This window comes from Chrysochloris asiatica, unplaced genomic scaffold (genome assembly GCF_000296735.1).
Source record: "Chrysochloris asiatica unplaced genomic scaffold, ChrAsi1.0 scaffold00160, whole genome shotgun sequence".
In the NCBI taxonomy this organism is placed as follows: Eukaryota; Metazoa; Chordata; class Mammalia; order Afrosoricida; family Chrysochloridae; genus Chrysochloris; species Chrysochloris asiatica.
The window spans coordinates 7180884-7204072 of NW_006408678.1; the positions used below are offsets into that span (position 1 = coordinate 7180884).

General features: G+C 39.8%; 1 protein-coding gene across 5 annotated transcripts in view; it reads right to left on the reverse strand.

The window, feature by feature from the left end:
* Positions 1-23189, reverse strand: part of NR1H4 (nuclear receptor subfamily 1, group H, member 4) — a 97864-nt gene that overhangs the window by 52941 nt on the left and 21734 nt on the right. For 3 of the 5 annotated variants that reach the window (XM_006871111.1, XM_006871113.1, XM_006871112.1), the window contains one exon: positions 5170-5535. In XM_006871111.1, coding sequence (XP_006871173.1) covers positions 5170-5535 — 366 coding nt within the window. Of the gene's footprint in view, positions 1-5169; positions 5536-22467; positions 22599-23189 lie in introns of those variants that run through there. The other 2 variants (XM_006871109.1, XM_006871110.1) reach the window with 1 other exon arrangement.

Genomic DNA, 23189 nt, shown 5'->3' on the forward strand with positions numbered 1-23189 from the left:
CTCCGCGGGAGAAAGATGAGGCTTTCTACTCCCGTAAAGATTTACACCCTCGGAAACCCTGTACAGGGTCGCTATGGGTCGGAACCGACTCAAAGGCACTTAACAACAACAACAACAAGGGCCTGTCCTAGGGAGTCCTGGCATGGCTCTGTGGTTAATGTGCTGGACTGCAAAGTCAATTTGAACCACAAGGTCAGCAGTTCAAAGTTCACCAGCTGCTCCTCAGAAACCCTATACAGGGTTGCTATGGGTTGGAACTGACTCAATGGCACTTCACAACAACAAAAGAACAACAAGCTCTGTCCTGGTATGGCACTGTAGGATCAGCACTGGACAGCGAACCACAAGGTCAACAGTTCAAACCCACCAGCTGCTCCTCGGAAACCCTATACAGAGATGTTGTGAGTCAGAACCAGCTTGAAAGCACTTAACAACAACAACAAATTCAACCTTCTACTGAGAATTTGTGGTGGCTCTGTAAAATAAGCACTGGACTGCAAACCACAAGATCTGCAATTCAAGCCCACCAGCGGCTTCATGAGAGAAAGATGAGGCTTTCTGTTCCTGCAAAGATTTACAGCTTTGGAAACCCTATAAGGGTCACTGTGAGTTGGAACCAACTCCATGGCATTTAACACCACCACCACCACACCAGATATACTGAATCAGAATCTACATTTTCCCAAGATTCTCCGATAATTCTTATGTATCTTACACAGTCCTACGCTGCAACATATGGGGTCACCATTCATTGGAATCTATTAGGCAACAACAGGTTTCATTTTTGCAAACACAGTTTGGTTGTAGAGTCATTGCAACAAAACTACTAGAGAACAAATTCAGAATATTTGCCATCTGACTCTGTTAAAAAAATTTTTTTTTTTAAAAGTCAAATCTCTGGTCTAGAACATGAGCCCTGCCTGCTTCATCTCATCCCTGCCCTTGCATTCTTGTTCTTTCACTGCAACAGGGGTCAAAGTCTCAAAGCAAAATCAATGAAAAAAGTCTGCCTTTCTCTGCTCTTACAAATGCATCTACAGCACAAACCAGCCTTTCCTCCTTGTACTTCCCTGAGACTCAGTTCTTACTTTACACCTTTCTCTGTACCCTTGTCTCCTGGGACCCCACACTTCCATGCCAGCTTTCTATCTCTACCCTTTCGTATTCTATCTTCATCATGGGTTTCTTCTCCCATTTGTCTTTAAAGTTGGGGCTTCCTAGGGTTGTCCTTGGCCTGCCGTTGTCAGTCTATTCTCCCTGGCATGCCCTGGAATTGTCATGAGGACCAAGTTTCACTATGGAGTTCACCTCTGAAGAGGTGAGCTGTCCCAGATTGCTGACTTTATGGATTTATTGCCTTGTCTTATTCCATATCAATACTGTAATCCCTAAATGAGTCTTTCATTCTCTCCCTTTGGTCACTGAATGAGCTAATATTGCCCTTCAGCACATAACTCAAGAATAGAATCATTGAGAAGCAATAAAAGAGATCATAACCCAATGGAAATTGTACAGACTCTGGAGTTAGATTTATAAGCAGCAGATTCAAGGGTCCACTCCCTTATTATCTACAAACCCTTAAGTAAGTTGCTTAACCTCTTGTGCTTCAGTTTCCTCATCTATAAAATGGGGATAATGTATGACGATTAGTAAGTTTATTATTGAAGTGTAATCAATGTAGCCCATAAGCTATTAGTGCTGGCCTCTCTAAATCTCAGCTTCTTTGTACAATGATATGCTTACTCCTCACCTTTAAAGTATACATAAAAATACTTACCATCCACAGTTACTGTAAGGATCTGCGAAATGTAGACAGTCCACCATAAAAATTGAATGACACTGAAACTTGTAGGTTCAAAATATTTATAATAGGATTTTCCTTTTGATTCAGAGTTTCAGAATAAACTAGGCATGTTCTGTTTCTGCTCAAGCAGAAAACATGACTTAGATTAGACTTAGTTTTTCTAGTACAAGTTTTCTGTCATCATTTTTATTTGGTGACTGAAAATTTCCTCTTGATGGCCTAAGAGACAGCAACATTTGCTGAGTTCTCTGCTCCCACTCTTGGGAACTTTACAATTCCAATGCATATCCCTTCAGGGGCCTTCTAGATATGGTTTATAGCCATAATTCTCAAACTTTACATGGCGGATTGGGGCTAATTCCCAGAGATTCTGATTCAGCATACCTGGGGGAGGGCCCAACAATTTGTACAAGTTCCCAAGTGCTGCTGCTGGTAGTTCAAAGTCCACATTCCAGGATTGTTGTTGTTAAGTGCTGTCGAGTGGGTTCTGACCCATAGCAACCCTATATAGGGTTTCCAAGGAGTGGCTGGTGAGTTTGAACCACCGACCTTGTGGTTCAAACTGACCTTGCGTTATCCACAGTATAGCATTAGTCTAATTAGGCAAGGTGAAGTGGCTTTTGATCATTTGAATTGGTGTCAAATATAATAAGTCTGGATAAGTGTGGCACTGTAGGATAAGCACTGGACTGCTAACCAAAAGGTTAGTGGTTCAAACCAACCAATCTCTCCTCGGAACCCTCATATAGCGTTACTATGTGTTGAAATTGACTCGATGGCATTTAATAAGAACAATGAGTTGGGCATCCAAATTTATCAGTATAAGCAGGGAAACAGCACACTGTTATTATACTCTGTATAACAACAATAGGCATTTATTGAGCTTTGACATTGTGCAAAACTTTTCTGTAAGTCATTTGTTGTTCTTGTTAAGTGCCATTGAGTCGGTTCCGACCTATAGCAACCCTGAACAGGGTTTCTGAGGCTGTAAATCTTTATGGGAGAAGAAAGCCTCATCTTTCTCCCGCAGAGCAGCTGGTAGTTTCGAACTGCTGACCTTGAGGTTCGCAGCCCGATTCATAACCACTATGCTACCAGAGCTTTAGTAAGTCATTTATACATGTTAAATCTCTTTTCAATTTTTATCTTATGACAACCTTTGAAAATTGATAACATCATTCTTTGAATCATCTCTAGGATTATTGTCTACCACCACTGAAATAAATTGCTCTCATTTTTGCTATGACTCAGGATCTCATTAATAGCAAGAAATATGATTTATTTGCTTGTTAAAAACTATGAAGGAAAAGACAAAGTTAATATGCATGTGTGTGCTCTGTTCAGGAAATGGTCAAATAGAGCTCTAGATGAAATAAGGTTTGGATGAACTAAGCAGACCTCTACCCCCCTAACCCTACCCTCTCAAACAACATTGCCACGAGGTATGGGGACTGGAGGGCTGTAGCGTACTTCCATTATCGAGATATGGAAAAGAATGAAGTATTGCAAAAAAACCCACCTTGAGTGTATTTTTATAAAGTGGAGTTGTACTTAATGATTGATAATAAAGTACCCAGCAACGAACATGACCTTTCATGAAGTCATTCAAAAAGTTTTATTCCATACCTACTATATATTAGACCCTGTGCCCAGTGCTATGAAGAATAATGTTAAGTGCCTTCAAGTTGGCTCCGACTCACAGAGACCCTGTATAGGGTTTCCAAGGAGCAGCTGGTGAGTTTGAACCTCTGACCTTGCAGTTCAAACTGACCTTGGGGTTGAGTGCTTATCCAACAGTGCCAGAGCTGAGGAATACGTAATCTGTAAATTGTAAGCTTTTACCATCTATTTAAACTGGACTCTACACACACACACACAAATAGAGACCTTTTGAAAGTCCTAAATGAGATCTTAAAAGTTTTCCTCATAGATTTTTACTTTTACATTTGAGACATAAACGCTTCTTTATTAAAAAAAAAAAAAAAATCTAGTGTGTGTGTTTTAGACAAGTCTTTATAATGTTACAGTTCCTAATCAGTTACTCGCACTTCTCCATTATTTTTGTCTTTTTTAATATATATCAAGATTTTCAAATTATCATTTAGAAGCAGATTTTCCTTGTAGAAAAATAAAATTTCCTGCCTTCTAGCAAAAAATAAACTAGTGGGGGAAGAAAAGTGTATTCACTTTTTTGAAATCCTTGACCTTAAAAAAAAACAAAAAAAAAACTAGCAAAACAAGCCAAGTTTTTAAGAGATGACTAATACAGTTTTACTCAATTTGACCATTTGAACTTTTAAAGGTTTTACATGTCCTTGAGCCATTCTTACGTGGCTGGGCCCTCTGTTTATTTTACAGCAATCATTGGTATCTGGGAACCCCAATTTGGCATTCTAATAGATTTTGCTTAAGAGACACTTTCTATTTTGAATGTCCCAGAAGTTAGCAGAGTGCCTGACACATGGTAAGCAGTCAATAGATGCTTGCTAAATGGACAAATACAGAATCAACAGATGATTCTACTAGTCCAGTTTGTTCTTGCCTCTGAAGTTTTACAAATTTGTTGTCTATACCTTCTTGGGAGAAAATTCACATAGGATTTTATACTGATTCCTTTTCATATAGTGTCTTATATTTTATTCATTCTAAATTAATTACATTTTCCTTCTGATTTCCCCCATAGTTCCTGTCACAGATTCCTGCCCAATGAAATATTTGAGTTCTGTTATTCCCTTCTTTGTCCCCTCTATTTTTCTTCTTGTCTCTTTCTCTATTAACCAAAGAACATAAAAATTTTATTTTAAGTAATAGATTGAATAAAGTCTTATTTTCTCTGATCTTAAAGAGGTGAGTTCAATAATTTATCTTTCTTTTAGAAAAATAACAAGCCACACATGCCCACCAAACAAAAAACAAAACAAAACAAAAACAAACCCACTGTAGTCAAGTTGATCCTGACTCATGGAGAGCCAGGTGTTACAGAGTAGAACTATACTCCATGGGGTTTTCTAGGCCGTGAACTTTCAGAAGCAGATTGCAGAGCCTGTCTTCCAAGCACGTCTGGGTGGATTCAACCTTTTAGTCTGTTGTTGAGTGCTTAATGAAAACACACAACTAACTAACTTTAATAAGAATTCCTCTGAATTCTATATGAGATCATGAGTAAGAGAAAGCCAAGGCAAATGCTGATGTAATGGACTTATCCTATAGGTCTTTGATAATCCAACAAAAGTGAGGAGGTTGGAAGAGAGGAGGAGAAAGTGGGAAGTTATCAAGGAAAATGGAAGAATCCAGTTCAAGGGATCTTAATAGTCAATGTAATGAAGCCTTAATGAAGAGGAAACTGTCAATCAAAGGGTACTTACCTTTGCATCCCTCACAGGTCAGCGCGTTATAATGATATCCAGATGCTCTGTCACCACAAACAACACATAACTCGTCCCCCTTTATTCTCCCTGCTGATGTGCCCATTCGAGCTTTCTTGATTACAGGACTTTCTGCTACCTCAGTCTCACCCTGGTAGAGAGTCTCAGCTGGCATTCGCCTGAGTTCATATATTCCAGGGGAGTACCACTCTTCAGGCTGTTGGGGGTAGAAACCCAAGTTGGAATAATAAGACGATGAGGAAATCTGTGGCTGAACTTGGGGAAATTGAACATTGCTGTATTGTGAATATAATTCCACTTCTAGATTCTGTCCCAGAGGACCTGCTGCTTGTTCTGTGAGTACACCTAGACAAAAGTGACAAGAAAACTGGAATTAATGTCATCCCCCTGTGAATCAGAGAGGCAGTTTAGTATAATGCTAACAGACTGGACTAAGACTGAAATATTTAGAGTCATGAAATATTAACAACTTTTGTACAACAAAGAAAGAAAAACTGTAAAACAGAAGTAAATGACAAATTACAAGCTCAGAAAAACATTTGTGATATAGAGGACAGACCAAAGACTCATATTATTGATATGTAAAGAGCTCTCAAAAACCAGTAAGAAAATATTCTACAACCTGAGGGGATAAGAAGGGATAAAGGATATGAAAGCAGATGTTTTTAGATATATAAAGGCAAATGTTTTATAAACATACAAAAAGATCAGAAATGCCCTAACTAAAAAAATTTAAATTTCTTCATCTTCAAAACTGTAAAAGTTTAAAAAAAGTTTGATAATTCACACCACTGAGAAAGTAGACATTCTTTTTAAAAAAATATTTCTTATTATAATAAAAATATCAATAGCAAAGTATTTACTATTCCAATTTTCTAGTGTACAATTTAGTAACATTGATTATGCTCACCATGTTTTGAAACCAACACCACTATTTCTAAAATGTTTTCATCACCCCAAACCGAAACTCAGTAACCATGAAGTAACAACTCCTCAATGCTTCCTCCCCCAAGCTTCTGGTAAGCACTCATAGGTTGTTGTCTCTATACATTTCCCTATTCTAGATACTTCATATTTGTTTTGGATTTTTTCTATGACTTATTTCACTCAACATGTTTTCAAGGGTCATCCACGTCACAGTATGCATCTTGTCTCTTTATGACTGAGTAGTAACCCATTATACATATACCATGTTTTGTTTACCCAGTCATCATAGATGGGTTTGGTTTGCTTCTCCATTTTGGCTATTGTGAATAGTGTTGCAATGAACAAAGTGTACACCAACCTATCTGTTTGTGTCCATGCTTTCAATTCTTTGGGGTATACTGTGAGGGATCCTGGTGTGGCGCTGTGGGATAAAGCACTGGGCTACAAAGTCGGTTTGAACTACAAGGTCAGCAGTTCAAACTCACCAACCTCTCCTTGAAAACACTGTGCAGAGTCAGAATCGACTCGACAGCACTTAGCAACACAACAACAGAGTTGCTGGTCATATGGCAATTCTGTGTTTAACTTTAAAAAAATAAATAAAGGCTTCAAGGAGTTTATTAGTAGCATATACCCGATTCTTTGCCGGAATATGGAGCTGGAGGACCTTTTTCAAATGAGAAGTTAACTACATAATTATGGTACAGTATGTGCCAACAAAGGGGCCCTGCGGGTGCAGTGGTTAAGCATTGGGCTGCTAATGATACGTTTGGTTGTTCAAGCCTATAAGCTACTCCAGGGAGAAAGACGTAGCTGTTTGCTGTTTTAAAGATTTACGAACTTGGAAACCTTATAGAGCAGGTCTACTTTGTCCTACAGGGTCACTATGAGTGGAAATCTACTCATCGGCAATCGTTTGTTTTTTCTGCTTGGTTTTGCTTCTTTTAGGGGAGTTTGTGTATAAATGTATATATATATATATATTGAAAAACTCAGCAAAAAATTAATTAAAATCTATTTTCAGACTGTAGGGAGACACAGCATCCTTGTGGCCAAATCAGAAATGCCTTCAGAATGAATTCTTTTGAAGGCAGTTTTGATTGTGTTGATCCAAGTCATGGCAGCTTTGGTAAAGGCAAGGCACTTTACGTCTAGGTTCTGTAAATGCTGTCTCACTTGATTTAGGAGGGCTTGGAACCCAGTAATTACCTTCCAGAGAATTTCTGTCACGGGAGCTGTGTTTCTGCAAGTTTGTACCATCCCTCTAGGAATGGTTCTCATTGTTGATGTTTGTTGCTAAGTGCTATTGAGTAGAGTAGGTTCTAACTCATAGTGAGGAGCAGATGGTGGGTTTAAACCACCAACCTGTGGTTAGCAGTCCAGTGCTTATCCTACTGTGTCACACCAGGTTCTCTCATTGTTGTTGTTGTTGTTGCTAAGTGTCATCGAGTTGGTTGTGACCTATAGTGACCTTGTGTAGGGTTTCCGAGGAGTGGCTGGTAAGCTTGAACTGCTAATCTTGTTTACACCAATTTTGTAGTCCAGCACATTAACCCACAGCACCCCACCAATACATCTCTCATTATTTGTCATAATTGTAGAATTACTTTATCTGATAAAATCATTGACTCTCCTAGCAAAGAAGAAAATTAGGCACGATAAATAACTGGACAATTTTGGTGAGTAAACAGGATGTCTCTTGTATGTTGTGGTAAAATTGGTCAAGTACCATTGTGTGTAGTCTTTCTCAAAGTCTTCAATGCACCCTACTGGTTGCAGTTGGCTTTCTTGATTGCAGTTGGGGTTTTCAGGTTTCTCAGTAGTTCAGCTTGTACTAGAGTCATCAGATGTAAGTTAGACATTTCTCTCTTAAATCCTCACTTTGCATGCTGCATGGTATCAATTGAAATGATTGTCTTCTTGAGACACATGTATACATTAGGATTTTGTAACACAAAAGGTTGATGGTTCAAACCATCAGTGGTTCCTCGGAGACCCTATACAGGGCCACTATGAGTCAGAATTGTCTCAAAAGCACATAATAACAACAACAACAACATTTTATGATCACTACATTCTCATGACAAGCTATGGACAACATTGGGAAGTATGAGTATTTCAGAACACTTAATTGTGCTCATGAGGAATCTGTACATGGACCAAGAGGCAGTTGTTCTAACAGAACATGGGAACACTGAATGGTTTAAAATTAAGAAAGGTGTGTGACAAGGTTGTATTCTTTCACTATACTTATTCAACCTGTATGCTGAGCTAATAATCCAAGAAGCTGCGTTATATGAAGAATAACATGGTATCAGGATTGGAGGAAGACTCATTGAGAACCTGCAATATACGGATAATACAACCTTGCTTGCTGAAACTGAAAGAGGACTTAGAATATTTACTGATGAAGATCAAAGACCACAGCCTTCGGTATGAATTGTATCTCAATGTAAAGAAAACAAAAATCCTCACTACTGGACCAGTAAACAACATTCTTAACAATGGAGAAAAGTTTGAAGTTGTCAAGGACTTAATTCTTCTTGAATTAACTATTAACACTCACGGAAGCAGCAGTCAAGAAATCAAAGGACGTAATGCATTAGGCAAATCTGCTGCAAAAGACCCTTTTAAAGTGTTGAAGAGCAAAGATATCAGCTTAAGGTCTAAGGTGAATCTGACCCAAGCCATGGTATTTTCAATAACCTCATATGCATGTGAAAGCTGGACAGTGAATAAGGAAGACCGTAGAAGAATTGATGCTTTTGAGTTGTGGTGTTGGAGGAGAATATTGAAAGTGCCATGGGCTGCCAAAAGAACCAATAGATCTGTTTTGGAAGAAGTGCAGCCAGAGTGCTCCTTGGAGGCCAGGATGACCAAATTTCATTTCTCATACTTTGGACATATTGTCAGAGGGAACCAGTCACTGGAGAAGGATATGATGTTTGGTAACGTGGAGGGTTACAGTAAAAGAGGAAGACCCCAGATAGATGGATGGATTGGTAAAATGGCAGCATCAATGGTAACAATTGTGAGGTTGGCCCAGGACCGGGCAGTGTTTCTATCTGTTGTGCATAGGGTTGCTATGAGTCTGTACTGACTCAATGGCACCTAACAACAACAACATCCTTCCATCATCAGTTCCAGCTCATATTCCAAATCATAGATCTTCAGATCTCAGCTGAGAGTTTCTGCCTCCCTATTTGATGAAAACCCAATACCAAAATCACTGCCATTAAATCATTTCCAACTCATATTTACCTTATAGGGCAGAGTAGAACTGTTCCTTAGGGTTACTGAGACTGTTAATCTTTAGGGGAGCAGACAGCCTCACCTTTCTCCCTCAGCTGGTTGTTAGAAGCCCAACACTTTCCCCAATGCACCAGTAGGGCTCCTTCTGTTTGGTGAAGGTAGATTTAAATTTCTCATCATCTGCTGAGTTTCCACCCTTGTCCTTAGCTGATGGTATGTGTAACTTTTTAAGAAACTGCCAAACAATTCCCACCGCTTCTGAAGCATTTTACAATTCCATCAATGAATGGGAGTCTAGTTCCTCTACTTCCTCAACAGTCGCTGTTTGCAAGCAGATATTCTTTCTGTTTTAATTAAAGTTTCCATTGTGAATTGAGTGATAGTTTACATAGAGCATCAGTGTTACACTTATCATATTGTATTTAGTTTCATTGCAATGATTACAATACCCCCCATCCATCATTATTCCACAGTGTTTGCCTCTATTCCCTCTGTTTGTTTGTTTTTTAGGGCACGCAAAAATACTCAAGAATATACAATTATTTTAACAACCTAAAGGCACATTCTACAAGCCTGCCTCTTGGCCGGCAGTACCCAGTACTCTTTCCATGAGTCTAGAGTCCTCAGCTGCTCTATCTCTTCATGTCATCATCTCTGCCTTCATCTCAGGTGTCACTGCTTCTCTAGATAGAGTCCCACATTCCGCTCATGCTCTTCTTTCTGGATGGTCCTAGGGTCCTCTGTTCCAGGAATGTAAGATGAACTACTCCTCCCTTTATGTTACAAAACTTTTACCTTCACAGTTGTGACAATCACAGTTCATCATGATAACAATTACTATTGAATCATAAGAATCTTATCCCCATCTCCTTTCACCAGATGTGTTTAGACAAGATGAAAACTATTCAGTAGGGATTTTGCCTTCCCCACACACTCTGAAACTAAACTCCCTCTTGAAAACTTATAAGCCAGTCCCTTCATGCCATAGCCCCCCCCCCTTACCATTTTTGGTATCCAATGTCTAAGTTACCCATCTCTACCAACTGTGTTTACAGAGGGGATACGAGTGATCCTTGATGTGAAGACTCCTTCCCTCTCAGTTGATATTTTGAACTACTATATCAATAGGTTGTAATATTTGGCTTCATCTTCTCGAGTTGATTTTTGAAATTTTCTGTTCAGCTCTTCAATTTGCTTTAGCATCTCTATGCTGTTTCAGTGTCTCTTCTGACATCATTTTGACCTTTGCTTCTTTCTTGTCTTCTTAATGACTTTTTGCTTTCTTCATGGATGATGTTCTTGATGTCATCCCACAACTCTTCTGGTCTTTGGTCTTTAGTGTTTAATGTATCAAATCTGTTCTTCAGATGATCTCTAAATTCAGGTGGGATATATTCAAGGTCATATTTTGGCTCTCGTGGACTTGTTTTCATTTTCTTCAGTTTAGTGTTTCGTTCTGCTGTGCATAAGGTCGCTGTAGGTCGGTACCAACTCTATGGTACCTAACAAGAACAAAAATATCAATAAGTACAGGTCATGTTCATCAAATTGTAGCAATTTACACTTGTTTCATTTATCAATTTTTTTAAAAAATATTTTTCTAGTCAAGTTCTGATCATCAAGTCATCAAAGCTAGGTCAAATGGGTACTATCTGCAAGTTTGGGCATTCTTGTGCATCTCCCCTCAGTTCATATAAGCTAGACACTTGACTCTCAGCTCTAGCCCTCTGTTGCTATATCCTTGTCCATAGGCTCAGGAGTCCCCAGTTCTCACCATACTGTGGACCAACCAGTGCTTCCACTTCTCTCATCTCCAGGTAGACGGGAGTCTATGGAACGTGGTCTTCATTGCTGCCTTTCCCCCACTTCCACTCACCAGTAGACCCACGTGGTCGCCAGTACACTTATATGCCTGCTCGTGTGTCCCCTTTGAGTTTCAGTCTTGAAGGGGTGATTGTCCTGAAGGGACTTGATTGCTCGCCTTGATGGCTCCCCTGTGAACAACTTGCTTGTTCTTGTAGTACCCAATCAGATTGCCATCTTTGTTTGTGATTTTTCCTGCTGGTCTTTCTTTCAAGAAGTATCTTCTGTTCCTCTAGCTGCTCCAGGGTGGTCTGCTTGTCATTTCCAGTAGGAATATCCCACCTCAGAAGGTTCTATATCGGGCTGAGGATTCCATCTAAGTTTCTATACACGACAAAGGCTCCGCAAGAAGTCTATTTTACTGGGCAAGTACTAGAACCCCTCTTAGATATTCCAATGAGTTATAGGCTGAATATGGGCTTACAAGCTTTCTGTAATCATGTTTCCTGACATTCCTTTCTATCCCACTCAAGTAACCATTTTACAATAGTAGGCAAGGGAAACCAATATTCATAAGACAGTGAAGAATCTTAACTTTATTATCCCTCTTTTTCCCATTCAGACTATGCCTCAATCCCAGTATCACAGAGCCCTGTTGTTCCAAGGTTGAGCATATATCACTATTTAGCTCTGTCCCATTTAGCCCATGCAAACCTGCCTAAGTGCTCCCCTATCTACCTTGTTCTTTCATCTCCCTCTATCTTCTTGTGTATTGCCCTCCCCAACATCCGAACTATGTGTCTATCCCGTACCCTGTGCTGTACCGTCCCCTTCCTCTTGCCCCTGGTAACCCACAAAGAATTATTTTTTCTTCCTTATAGTATGGGTATCTTTTCTTAAGCTTTTACAATAATGGTCTTATGCAAAAGCAGATATTCTTGAAGAGCAATTTTACAATATCTTTCAGCATTTAAAACTCAAATGTCTTTTTAACCCAGTAATTCCACTGCTAGAAATGTATTTATCAAGAGATATACTTAAGCACGTATGTAAAAGTGTTTGTGTAAAGTTGTTCATCTTCATCAATATTTATAAGAGTCGATAGTTGGAAACAATTTGACGATCCATCAGTAGGCGTCTGCTTGAATAAGTGATGCCACATGTACATACTGAAAGAATATGCAGATTTGAGGCAATTTAGAACTGTGTGAGTCAGAACCCTCTCTATAGTAATGGGTTTTGTTTATGTTTTGGTGCTGATAATGAAAGCTTTCTTTGATATGGTACTATTTTGGAATAAAAAAACTATAGACCAATGTGTTTATTAAAAAGGGTGTCTGTATGTTAGCATGACAGGCAAATTTCTGCATGAATACAAAAAAAAAATAGTGATGACTGTAGTAGATGGGATTGTTGGATTGTTTCTAAGGTGGGATAGTGTACTTTTTTTTTTTTTACTGTTTATAATTTTTATCATTATAAAACCATCATTAAGTTTTACTTGAATTATTATAAAATAAAGCCAATCAGTTACCATGGAGTTCAGTCGGACTCCTGGCAGCCCATGTGCATCAGAGTAGAATTAGGCTCCATAGAGTCTTCAGAAGTAGACTATTGGGGCTTTCTCTCAAGGTGCCCCTGTTGTTGTTGTTTCTGTTAAGAGTAGTTGAATCGGTTCTGACTCATAGTGACCCTGCGTAGGGTTTCTGAGGAGTGGCTGATGGATTTGAACTGCTGATCTCTCAGTTAGCAATTCAGAGTTTAAAGTGCCACACCAGAACTCCAAGTGTCTTTAGGTGGATTCACATCTCCAACCTTCTAATTCACATCTAAGCCTGCTAACCATTTGCACATGCTAGGGATTCCATGGAGTTCTAGTGTGGCACTGTTGAATAAGCACTGAACTGCTAACCACATGATCAGCGGTTCAAACCCACAAGTTGTTCCTTGGAAACCCTATACAGGGTCACTATGAGTTGGAACCAACTCGGTGGCACACAACCACCACCACCAACAGGGATTCCGTGAAACAAAGGACAGACTTAAAAGATAAAGAATTCAGTGCCTAGAACCTCATCTCTATTAACTATTATCTGTACCTACATTGGCAGATTACTGAACATCTATAATTTCAATTTCCTGTTCATAAAACTGTAAGTCAGTTCTGACTTACAGAGACCCTGTATAGAGTTTCCAAGGAGCAGCTGATGGGTTTGAATCGCCGATTATGCGGTTAGCAGTCCAGGGCTTATCCTACAGTGCTCACCAGGACTTCATGGAATCCCTAGGTAATTCAAATGGTTCATAGACTTAGCTACTAGTTAGCAGGAGCTGTGAATCCACCTAGCAGTCCAGTGCTTACCTACAGCGCCACACCAGGAATAGTAATGCCTAGCTCTCTAAGCTGATGTAAAGATTAAATGAGATACTGCCTGTCAAGACATTTGCTAACTGCTTCACACACAGGAAGTACTTCATAAATTATAGCTATAAGAATAAAAATAATAATTATTACCATGTTCTTAAAACAAATAACTTGTGTTTTTATATTTGCTTGCCAGCCACTCCTTCTTCCCAGGAGGCATTTTTGTAAGTGTTGCTGTGCAAATTTTCTTTTATATGTTTAAAAAAATTAGCAGAGCACATTTATAAAAATACCCCCTGGGAGGAGGAAGCAGTTGGCAAACAAACATACAAGATGTGTGTTATTTGTAAAAAATATGATATTTCTATTATTATTATTATTGCTATGACATTAATATGATATTTCTATTATTATTACTATTCAAGCTTACCAGTTGCTCCTTGGAAATCCTATACAGGGTCACTATGGTTTGTAATCAACTCGACGGCACTTAACAACAACAACAATTATTATTATTAAAGAGTCTTGGTAGCACAGTGGCTAAATGCTCAGCTAACCAACATAAAGGTTGGTGGTTCAAATCCACCAGCCACTCCACAAAAGAAAAAAAGTGGCAGTCTGCTTTCATAGAGATTGAAAACCCTAGGCTTGGAAACCCTCTGGAAAGTCTCAGATAACCCTCTATAACGTGTTGACCTGTGTGGGGTGCAAAGGTAAACATCTGCCCCTGTGCCAATCCATCTCATTGGGCGTCTTCCTCTTTTTTGTTGATCCTCCACTTTACCAAACAAGATGTCCTTCTTCAGGGACTGGTCCCTCTTGATAATATGTCCAAAATAGGAGAGATGAAGTCTCCCCATCCTGACTTCTAAGGAGTATTGTGGTTGTACTTCTTCTAGCACAGATTTGTTTGTTCTTCTGGCAGTTGGTGGTACTTTGAATATTCTTCTCCAGCACAGTAACTCAAGTGCACCAAGTCTTCTGTGGTCTTCTTTACTCATGGTCCAACTTCTACATGCATATGAGGCTACTGAAAATACTATGGTTTGGGTCAGGTGCACCTTAGTCCTCAAACTGGTATCTTTGCTCTAGAACACTGTAAAGAGGTCTTGTGCAAATCTACTGCATAAGTTTGCCCAATCCTGTTTCTCAGCGCCCACAGCCCACAGCCTGCAGGTCTAGCAAAGTTAAACCTCTTGTTCAAGACCAAGAGTCAATCAGTGATAGGGTCTGGATTTTGTAGAAACCAAGAAACTATGGAGGGGTTTTTTCTCCTCACATAAAGGCAACTCTAGAATTTCTGAGCATCATTTCAACAAAACAAAGATTTTCATAATCAAGATACATCATGTGTCAAATCAAATCAGATAATGATTTTATAAAAATTGTCTTTAGTCTCATTAGGGTACCTTCAAGAAAAGATTCAAACAAACCATTGTTTCCTAAGGGATCTTCTGGGCCAGTTCAACTCAAAGCAGAGGCCAACTTAGAAGGTTATGGTAACTTTTTGAGGCTACAACAGAGTAAGGAGTAATCTTGATAGATTTTTTTCAATAGACATAGGGCTATCATGAGGGCTTATTAGGAAGAAGTTTGTTTGTTTTTTAATTGTTGTAATATATATACCACAAAACATGTGCCATTTCAAACATTCTTACATGTACTCCCCAGCCACACCGATCACAGCCCCCCCATGTTGCACAACCATCACCATAATCAATTTCTGAGTCTTTTTCTCTCTCTTTCTCTTTCCTTCCTTTTTTCTCTCATTCTTTCCTTTCTCCTTTTTCATTTGTGGGTAAGTTCCCAATGGTTTGTTTCAATGATAAAATAAATATACAATGTTTCCCTTCCAGTACATGAAAAAGGAAAAGGCAATTTTTTTTGTTTTCCCTTCCTTTTCTTTTTAACTGTCCTCCTTGTCACTCAAGCAAGCATGTATCTACACTCTATCCAATGAATAATTCAAATAATGATGCTAACAATATCAGATCTCTCTTTGAAACCATTTAGGTTACCATGGAAAACTTTTACAAAGATGTAGGTAATATAACACTAAAACAACCTAAGATGGTAAGAGTATATGAGCAATACAAATTGTCATTAAAGTGCTGCTTTTATTCCCAAAGCACATTCTCTTCTAATACTCTTTTATGACAGTGTCCTCACCAGGATTGGAGGAAAGCTCATTAACAACTTGCAATATGCAGATGACACAACCTTTCTTGCTGAAAACAAAGAAGACTGGAAGCTCTTAAGTGATGAAGATCAGAGACTACAGCCTTCAGTATGAATTACATCTCAACCTAAAGGAACCAAAAATTCTCATAAATAGATGAATAAGCAACAGCATAACAAATGGGGAAAAGATTGAAATTGTCAAGGATTTCATTTTATGTGGATCCACAATCAATGCGCATGGAAACATCAGTCAAGAAATCAAAGAATATATTGCATTAGGCAAATATACTGCAAAAGAGCTCTTTAAAGAGTTACAAAGCAAAGAAGTCACTTTGAAGAATAAAGAGCCAAGCCCTGGTAGTTTCAATCACCTTGTTGTTGTTATTTGCTGTGGAGTCGGTTCCGACTCATAGCGACCCTGTACAGGGTTTCCGAGGCTGTAAATCTTTATGGGAGCAGAAAGCCTCATCTTTTCCCCATGGAACAGCTGGCATGTGAAATCTAGACAACGATTAAGGAAGACCAAAGAAGAATCAGTGTCTTTGGATTATGGTATTGGCAAAGAATATTGGGCATAAAAGTACCATGTACTGCCCATAGAACTAACAAATCTGTCTTGGAAGAAATATAGCCAGAATGCTTCTAGAAAAGAGAATGGCTGCAAAGATGGACTCAACCATGGCAACAAGAGTGACAGGGGCAGGGCCCAGCAGTGTTCCATTCTGCTGTGTATAGAGTCACCGTACAAAGGTTAGGCAGTTGTTGAAGGTCTCACTTTGGTAATAGTAAAAGTGTTTCTGTTAGTGTTGTTAGATGCCATCAAGATAGCCACGACTCGATGGCTGTCTTTGATGGCATCTAACAACACTAACAGAAACACTTTTACTATTACCACAGTGGGACCTTCAACAACTGCCTAACCTTTGTATATTTCTATTTATTTCTGTAAACTAGAACCTCCAGCTTCACTATCTAATGAGGGAGCTAGCTGTGTGTATAAAACACAATTGTTGAGAAAAAAGTTTTGCTAAATCAAGTGCCATAAAAAGACATGATGCTTCCTAAAGAACCCAGTAATGTCTGGTTTTAATGATAGCAAATTACTAATTATTACCTTATAAAGATGAAGACAGCTCTTTCATTTGTCAATGGAGAGTGAGCACATGCTGTTTGCTGGGCACTATGTGAGTCCTGTGCCACCCTGACTATCATATTTAAGTCCATTGTTGCTGTCAACCATCTCCATTGAGGGTCTCCTTTTATTCGATGTCATAGATGAGTGGGTGTTTCCAGTGCTGCATCAGTTTGATCTCTTTAAATGGGAGTCCTGGTGTGGTGCCGTGGGTTTATGCGCTGGACTACAAAGTCGCTTCGAACCGCAATGTCAGTGGTTCAATCTCACCACCTGCTCCTCAGAAACCCTATACAGGGTCGTAATCAACTCAATGGCACTTAACAACAACAACATGTGAGTCCTAGTGTGGTGCTGTAGGATAAGCATTGGAGTGTGAACTGCAAGGTTGAAAATCCTATATAGAGTTGCTATGAGTTAGAACCGACTCAATGGTATTAACAACAACAACATTCTAGGCTTCGGGGATATAACTGTGAACAAGATAGACAGTAAATGCTCTGTTTTTTCTTTTGTGTGTTTTCTGGATAAGAGGAAGGACTGTGTCAAGTAAACAAACATGAGATGTTTTCTGATTGAGAATAAGATTTGATGGAGGTTAGTCAATTGCAATGGTTAGAGTATTCTTGCTAAAAAAGTTACTTTACTTCTATTTTAATACAATTCAAGAGAAAACACATACACTAAAAATTGTATTTATGTATTTTTCTGGTAAATATGTTCATAAAGAAATGGAATATTTGGGATTCCTTATGACAGGGAATTCTTCATCGTCACAAAGAATGTAGTTCTTAAATGAAGATTCATGGATGGACTTCAGGAGAGTCTCAGAACTCCTAACACGGGGAACAAAATTCTCTGAATGGAGATTTTCTAGGTTTCAATAGATTCTATAAAGCAGTGCCATCTAAGAGAAATTTCTGAGATGAGGGACATAGTCTACACCTATCCTAACTAACATGGCACTGTGGGATAAAGCGCTTGACCCCAAGAGCAGTTTGAACCACAAGGTTGGCAGTTCAAACTCACCAGCTGCTCCTGGGAAACCCTATACAAGGTCACTGTGAGTCGGAACCACCTCGATGGCACTTAACAACAACAATAGCAAATCACCAGGCATCATTGTAGGAAAAGTATTGGACTGCTAACTGGAAGGGCAGCAGTTCAAACTCACCAGCTGCTACTCAAAAACTCTACAGGGTCGCTATGAGCGTAATGGTTACAAATTGGGCTGCAAACCTTAAGGCCAGCAGTTCGAAACTACCAGCTGCTCCGCGGGAGAAAGATGAGGCGTTCTGCTCCCGTAAAGATTTACAGCCTTTAAAACCCTGTACAGGGTCGCTATGGGTCGGAAACGACTCAATGGCACTTAACAACAACAACAACATGAGTTGTTACTGACGTAACGGCACTTAACAACAATAAGAGAAATCACTTTGGTGGTTGTGGGTAGTGGTGTCTAAGTGGTGATGAAATTGAAGTATTCTACCAACTTCTTCAAGGAGCTCTGATAGCATAGTGGTTATGATTCAGGCTGCTAATCTCAGGGTCAGCAGTTCGAAACTACCAGCTGTCCTGAGGAAGAATGATGAGGCTTTCTGCTCCCATAAAGATTTATAGCCTTGGGAACCTATACAGGGTCTCTATGAGTCGGAACCAACTCCACGGCACATAACAACAACAACAACTTCTTCAGTCTGAAATTGATGAAACATGCAATCAAGATATATTGATAAATAGTGGTGACTGGAATGCAAAGGTTGGAAACGAAGGATCAGTAGTTAGAATATATGGCCTTGGTGACAGAAATGATGCTGGAGATAGCATGATAGAATTTTGCAAGACCAACTACTTCTTCATTGAAAATACCTTTTTAAAACAACATGAAAGACGATTGATTATACACATGGACTTCATCAGATAGAATGTTGTTGTTAAATGTCATCAAGTTGGTTCCAACTCATAGCAACCGGTATAGGATTTCCAAGGAGCAGATGGTGAGTTTGAACCACCGACCTTGCAGTTCAAACCAACAATGCAGTCCAGTGCATTAACCAGCAGTGCCACACCAGGACGCCACCAGATAGAATACACAACATTGACTACATACATCTGTGGAAAGAGATGTAAAATTGACTACATACATCTGTGGAAAGAGATGGTGGAGAAAGTGTTTAGGTTACCTTTTTTTTTAAATTCCTGACACAATGCTGACCTTGCTGTTGTTGTAGTTACTGTGGTACCTTGAATTTACTTGGTGTGGCTTTTCTATCCAATGTCTTTTTAATTTCTACAGAGTGATTCAGTGGGATCATGCAAATAAGGTATACAGGACTCCAAGGCTGGGGGTGTTAGTTTTACCCTCCAGCTAGGTTTAAAAGGAGTCATCTCAGAAGCAGGAATGGACGGTCCCAGGCCCATCAAGAAGGATGAGCATGAGTGGACCATGAGATGCCTACCTAGAAAAGTGGTCACAGCAGAAGTGGCAGCAGAACTGGGCAGCATGGACAGAGCAGTTGCGGGCTCTAAGTCCACCAACTGAGTGAAGCGGAGCGCCTAAGGGCAGGAGACTGGCTTACAGAATGTGCTCTTTGGGTATTCACAGACTGGTTGAAATAGCTTTGTAACACTTGCCCCAGTCAGGCAGCAGTCTCAGGGCCACATGGCTGAAAGGCTATAGACGAGAGTGAGGTGTGCCTGCAGTATTGCAGACAGGAGGCATTCCTGACTGAAGAACCACTATGTCTTGATTTTTTCTGATCCTGAATTGAATCCTGTTCACTTCCCCAGGAAACCCCATAATCATGAGTGTTGTTGTGAGTTCTCTGTGGCCACTGCAGTGGAGTGTTGAACCCAGATATGAAGCAGAGAGTGCAGTGGGAGAGATGGTTGGTGTCAAAATAAAGAAGGTTGTAGGTGGAGGCTTGCCTGACAGCTTCATAGGATTCAGCCTTGGACTGATATTGAGTTTGATTTTCTTTTCTCCTTGTGAAGCCAGGGGATGGATGTCAGTCATGGCTCCCACAATGGTTTTGCAGATGCCATCAGATTGGTCCCTGTCCAGTCGTGTACCATCTTCACAACTGTTGCTACATTTGAGTTTATTGTTTCAGCTTCTGGGTCAATCCATCTTGCTGAAGGGTCTTCCCCCTTTTCGCTGACCATCAACTTTGCTAAGTTGCATGTTCTCCAGGGGCTGGTCCCTCCTGAATACATGTCCAAAGTATGAGTAGTTTAACAAAGTCTTGTCACTCTCGCTTCTAGAGAGCTTTCTGGCTGCAGAGGTATTTTTGTTCTTCTGGTAGTCTATGGCTTATTCAGTATTCTTCACAAATACTGTAATTCAAAGGCATGGATTTTTCTTCAGTTTTCCCTATTCATTGTCCAAATTTTGCAGGCATATGAAGTGACTGAAAATACCATGACCTGGGTCAGGTGCACCTTAGTCTTTAAACTGACATCTTTCCTTTTTAATTCTTTGAAGAGGTCTTTTGCAGCAGATTTGTCTGATGCAATACTTCGTTTGATTTCCTGACTGCTTATCATCGTCAATGTGTAATAGCAGTTCATTGATTTGGTTTGAAGGGAATGAAAATTCATCTTCTCTGCCTTTCCTTATTGCTTAACCCATCATTTCTTGACTAAATCACACGGCTTCATTTTGTAAAGCTGTTGGCCAGCCTGGGCCCTATCTTTTACAATAATACCGCCTTTCTCTGCCTTGTCGGCTATTTCTCTTGCCATAAAGTGTGAGCCTGTTCCCACAGATGGAATTAATCTTTCCTACCCTCTGTGCAGACTTCTGAAGCATGTGCCCCTGTTTTATTTGTTTACATGCTTATCTTCCATGCTAAACTCAAGGTGGTAGAAGATACAGGTTAAGCAGGCCCGACTACATTAGACAAGTATGGATTCAATTCACCCTATAGCTTCCTCATGGTAAGAATTTGGAAAAGACATGAAACATCTTTAAGCTTTTGCTCCTTCATCTATACAGCTGGATTAATTTAGTAGCTACTTGAGAAGTTGTAGTAGAAAGGATGAACTAAGATAATGCATATATGCTACATTGTGGCAGACACATTGTTAACAGTTGATACATTTCTGTTATTGTTGTGGTCAGTCTGTGAATCCTACTGGGATAAGAATAGATTGTGCTCCCTTTTTGTTCATTTCTGGCATCTAACATTATGCCTTGCTGTTGTGTTGTTAAGTGCAGCCGAGTCGGATCTGACTCCTAGTGACCCTATATATGATTTGAACTGCCGACTTTGTGGTTCGCAGTCCAGTTCTGATCCTACAGCACCACACCAGGCATCCAGGGTATGCCTTATACATAATCAATGTTTAATATGATGTTTGTTCCATTGAAATGGATGGAGAAATTGTTTCCCCAGCTTTCTAAATAATGTCCATCTCTAAATATAGAACCAATCACTTTTAAACATCACATTTAAAGAAATCTTTGGCTGTTAAGTCTTTGGCCAAGAATATATTTAGTATTATAATTATTGTGAAAATAATTCCTTTTGAGAACAATATTAGAATAGGCAGTATTATACTGTTTAATGAGAAGTGTGGAGTTCTGGTGTGGCACTGTGTGTTAATACGCTGGACTACAAAGTTGGTTTGCACCACAAGATCAGCTCCTTGGAGACCTAGGGGCTGGAATCAACTCAACAGCACTTAACAATGACAACAATTAGACGTATAAACCTAAAACTGAGCTCTCTAGTCAGCTGACTTGCTATAGACTATTAGGAGAAATCTGCTGGGAAACTAGCTCATTGAATTGGTCTTTCTCAATCCCTTTTTTGAAAAAAACACTTTCCAAAATATGAAATACATCTTCAGCCATGACCCCAGTACACACATATATGCAGCTGAAACAAATGTCCATCAAATACTACTTACGCCTACTTCTTGAGGTGCACGCTCATATTTTTATTGTATTCTATTCATTTTTTGTTTCTAATGCTGTCTGAAAACTGTAATATAGATTTCATGACCCATTGAGGTCTGAACCTTGCAGTTTTAAAAACATTGCATTCATTTAAAATGTTGTTTGGTTACCCTCGAGTTGACTCTGACTCATAGGATCCTATAAGACAGCAGAATTGCACCTCCAGGTTTTCAAGGCTGGAAACCTTTACAGAAACCGACTGCCTTAGCTTTCTTCCACAGAGCAGACGGTGGGTTCAAAATACCCACCTTCAAAGCAGCCCTGCACTTACCTACTGTGCCACTAGGGGTCCTTCTCCCGTTGCTGTTGTTAAAGTACCGTGGAGTCGGTTCCAACTCATAGTGACCCTGCATAGGGTTTCCGAGGCTGCAAATCTTTACGGGAGCAGAACGCCTCATCTTTCTCCCGCGGAACAGCTGGTAGTTTCGAACTGCTGACCTTGAGGTTAGCAGCCCAACTCGTAACCACTACGCTACCAGAGCTACTTACGGAGGTCCTTCTCTTAAAACCCTGTAAAAATCATCTGCTTCCCAACCGTTCATAACCTCAAGTCTTTGAGTTTGGACAGCCATCTTTGGCAGAGTTCTGTTGCTGAAGCCCCCAGAGTTTCTCAGTCCAGCTCTGGGAGCTAGAACGAGGGTGTTTGTGTCCTACCTTTAGCAGGCTTCATGCCCATCATCTCCGTGACGAATCCTGACGCTGTGTGGCTGAGGTGAGGACTACTTTGAATTGGACTTTCTAGCCCCTGAAACTGCATTACCATTCTTAGCTTATTCACTGCAGCTGAAAATGAGACTAGGTGAAGAGTGACAGAGGCCAGAGGTTGTGCAGTTTACTGATTAACTTCATTACAGAGCAGAATATTTGTAAATGTTTATGAGAAAAGGCCTTGATGCCAAATTGCCTAGTAAGCTGGAAACCAGTCTCTTAGATAAACATTTTCGGGGAACACTTTCAGAGAGTGGATTTCTGTTCAGTGGCTATGAAAGTGGATTTGGGGGTGAAGTGTCATGCACTAGGTCTTGATATCTGTCCAGAATGGTATAATTGTGCGACATCAGGAAGCATCAAAGTGTAATGGTTAACAGTGTACACTCTGGAGGCTGACTGACCTGGGCTTGGATCCAGACTCTCTCTCTACTATCTCTATGGATTATGAACAAATTCCTCAACCATTGTCTGCCTTGATTTCTCCATCTGTAAAATGGAACTGATAACCACACAACCTCATAGTTATTGTAAGTTTTTAGTGAAATAATATTTATAAAATCCTTAATACAATGAGTAGCTAACCATCTCTGGTGGTGGTGTGCCAGGGAATCAGTTCCAACTCTTAATGACCCTGTATAGGGTTTTTAAGGCTGTAAATCTTACAG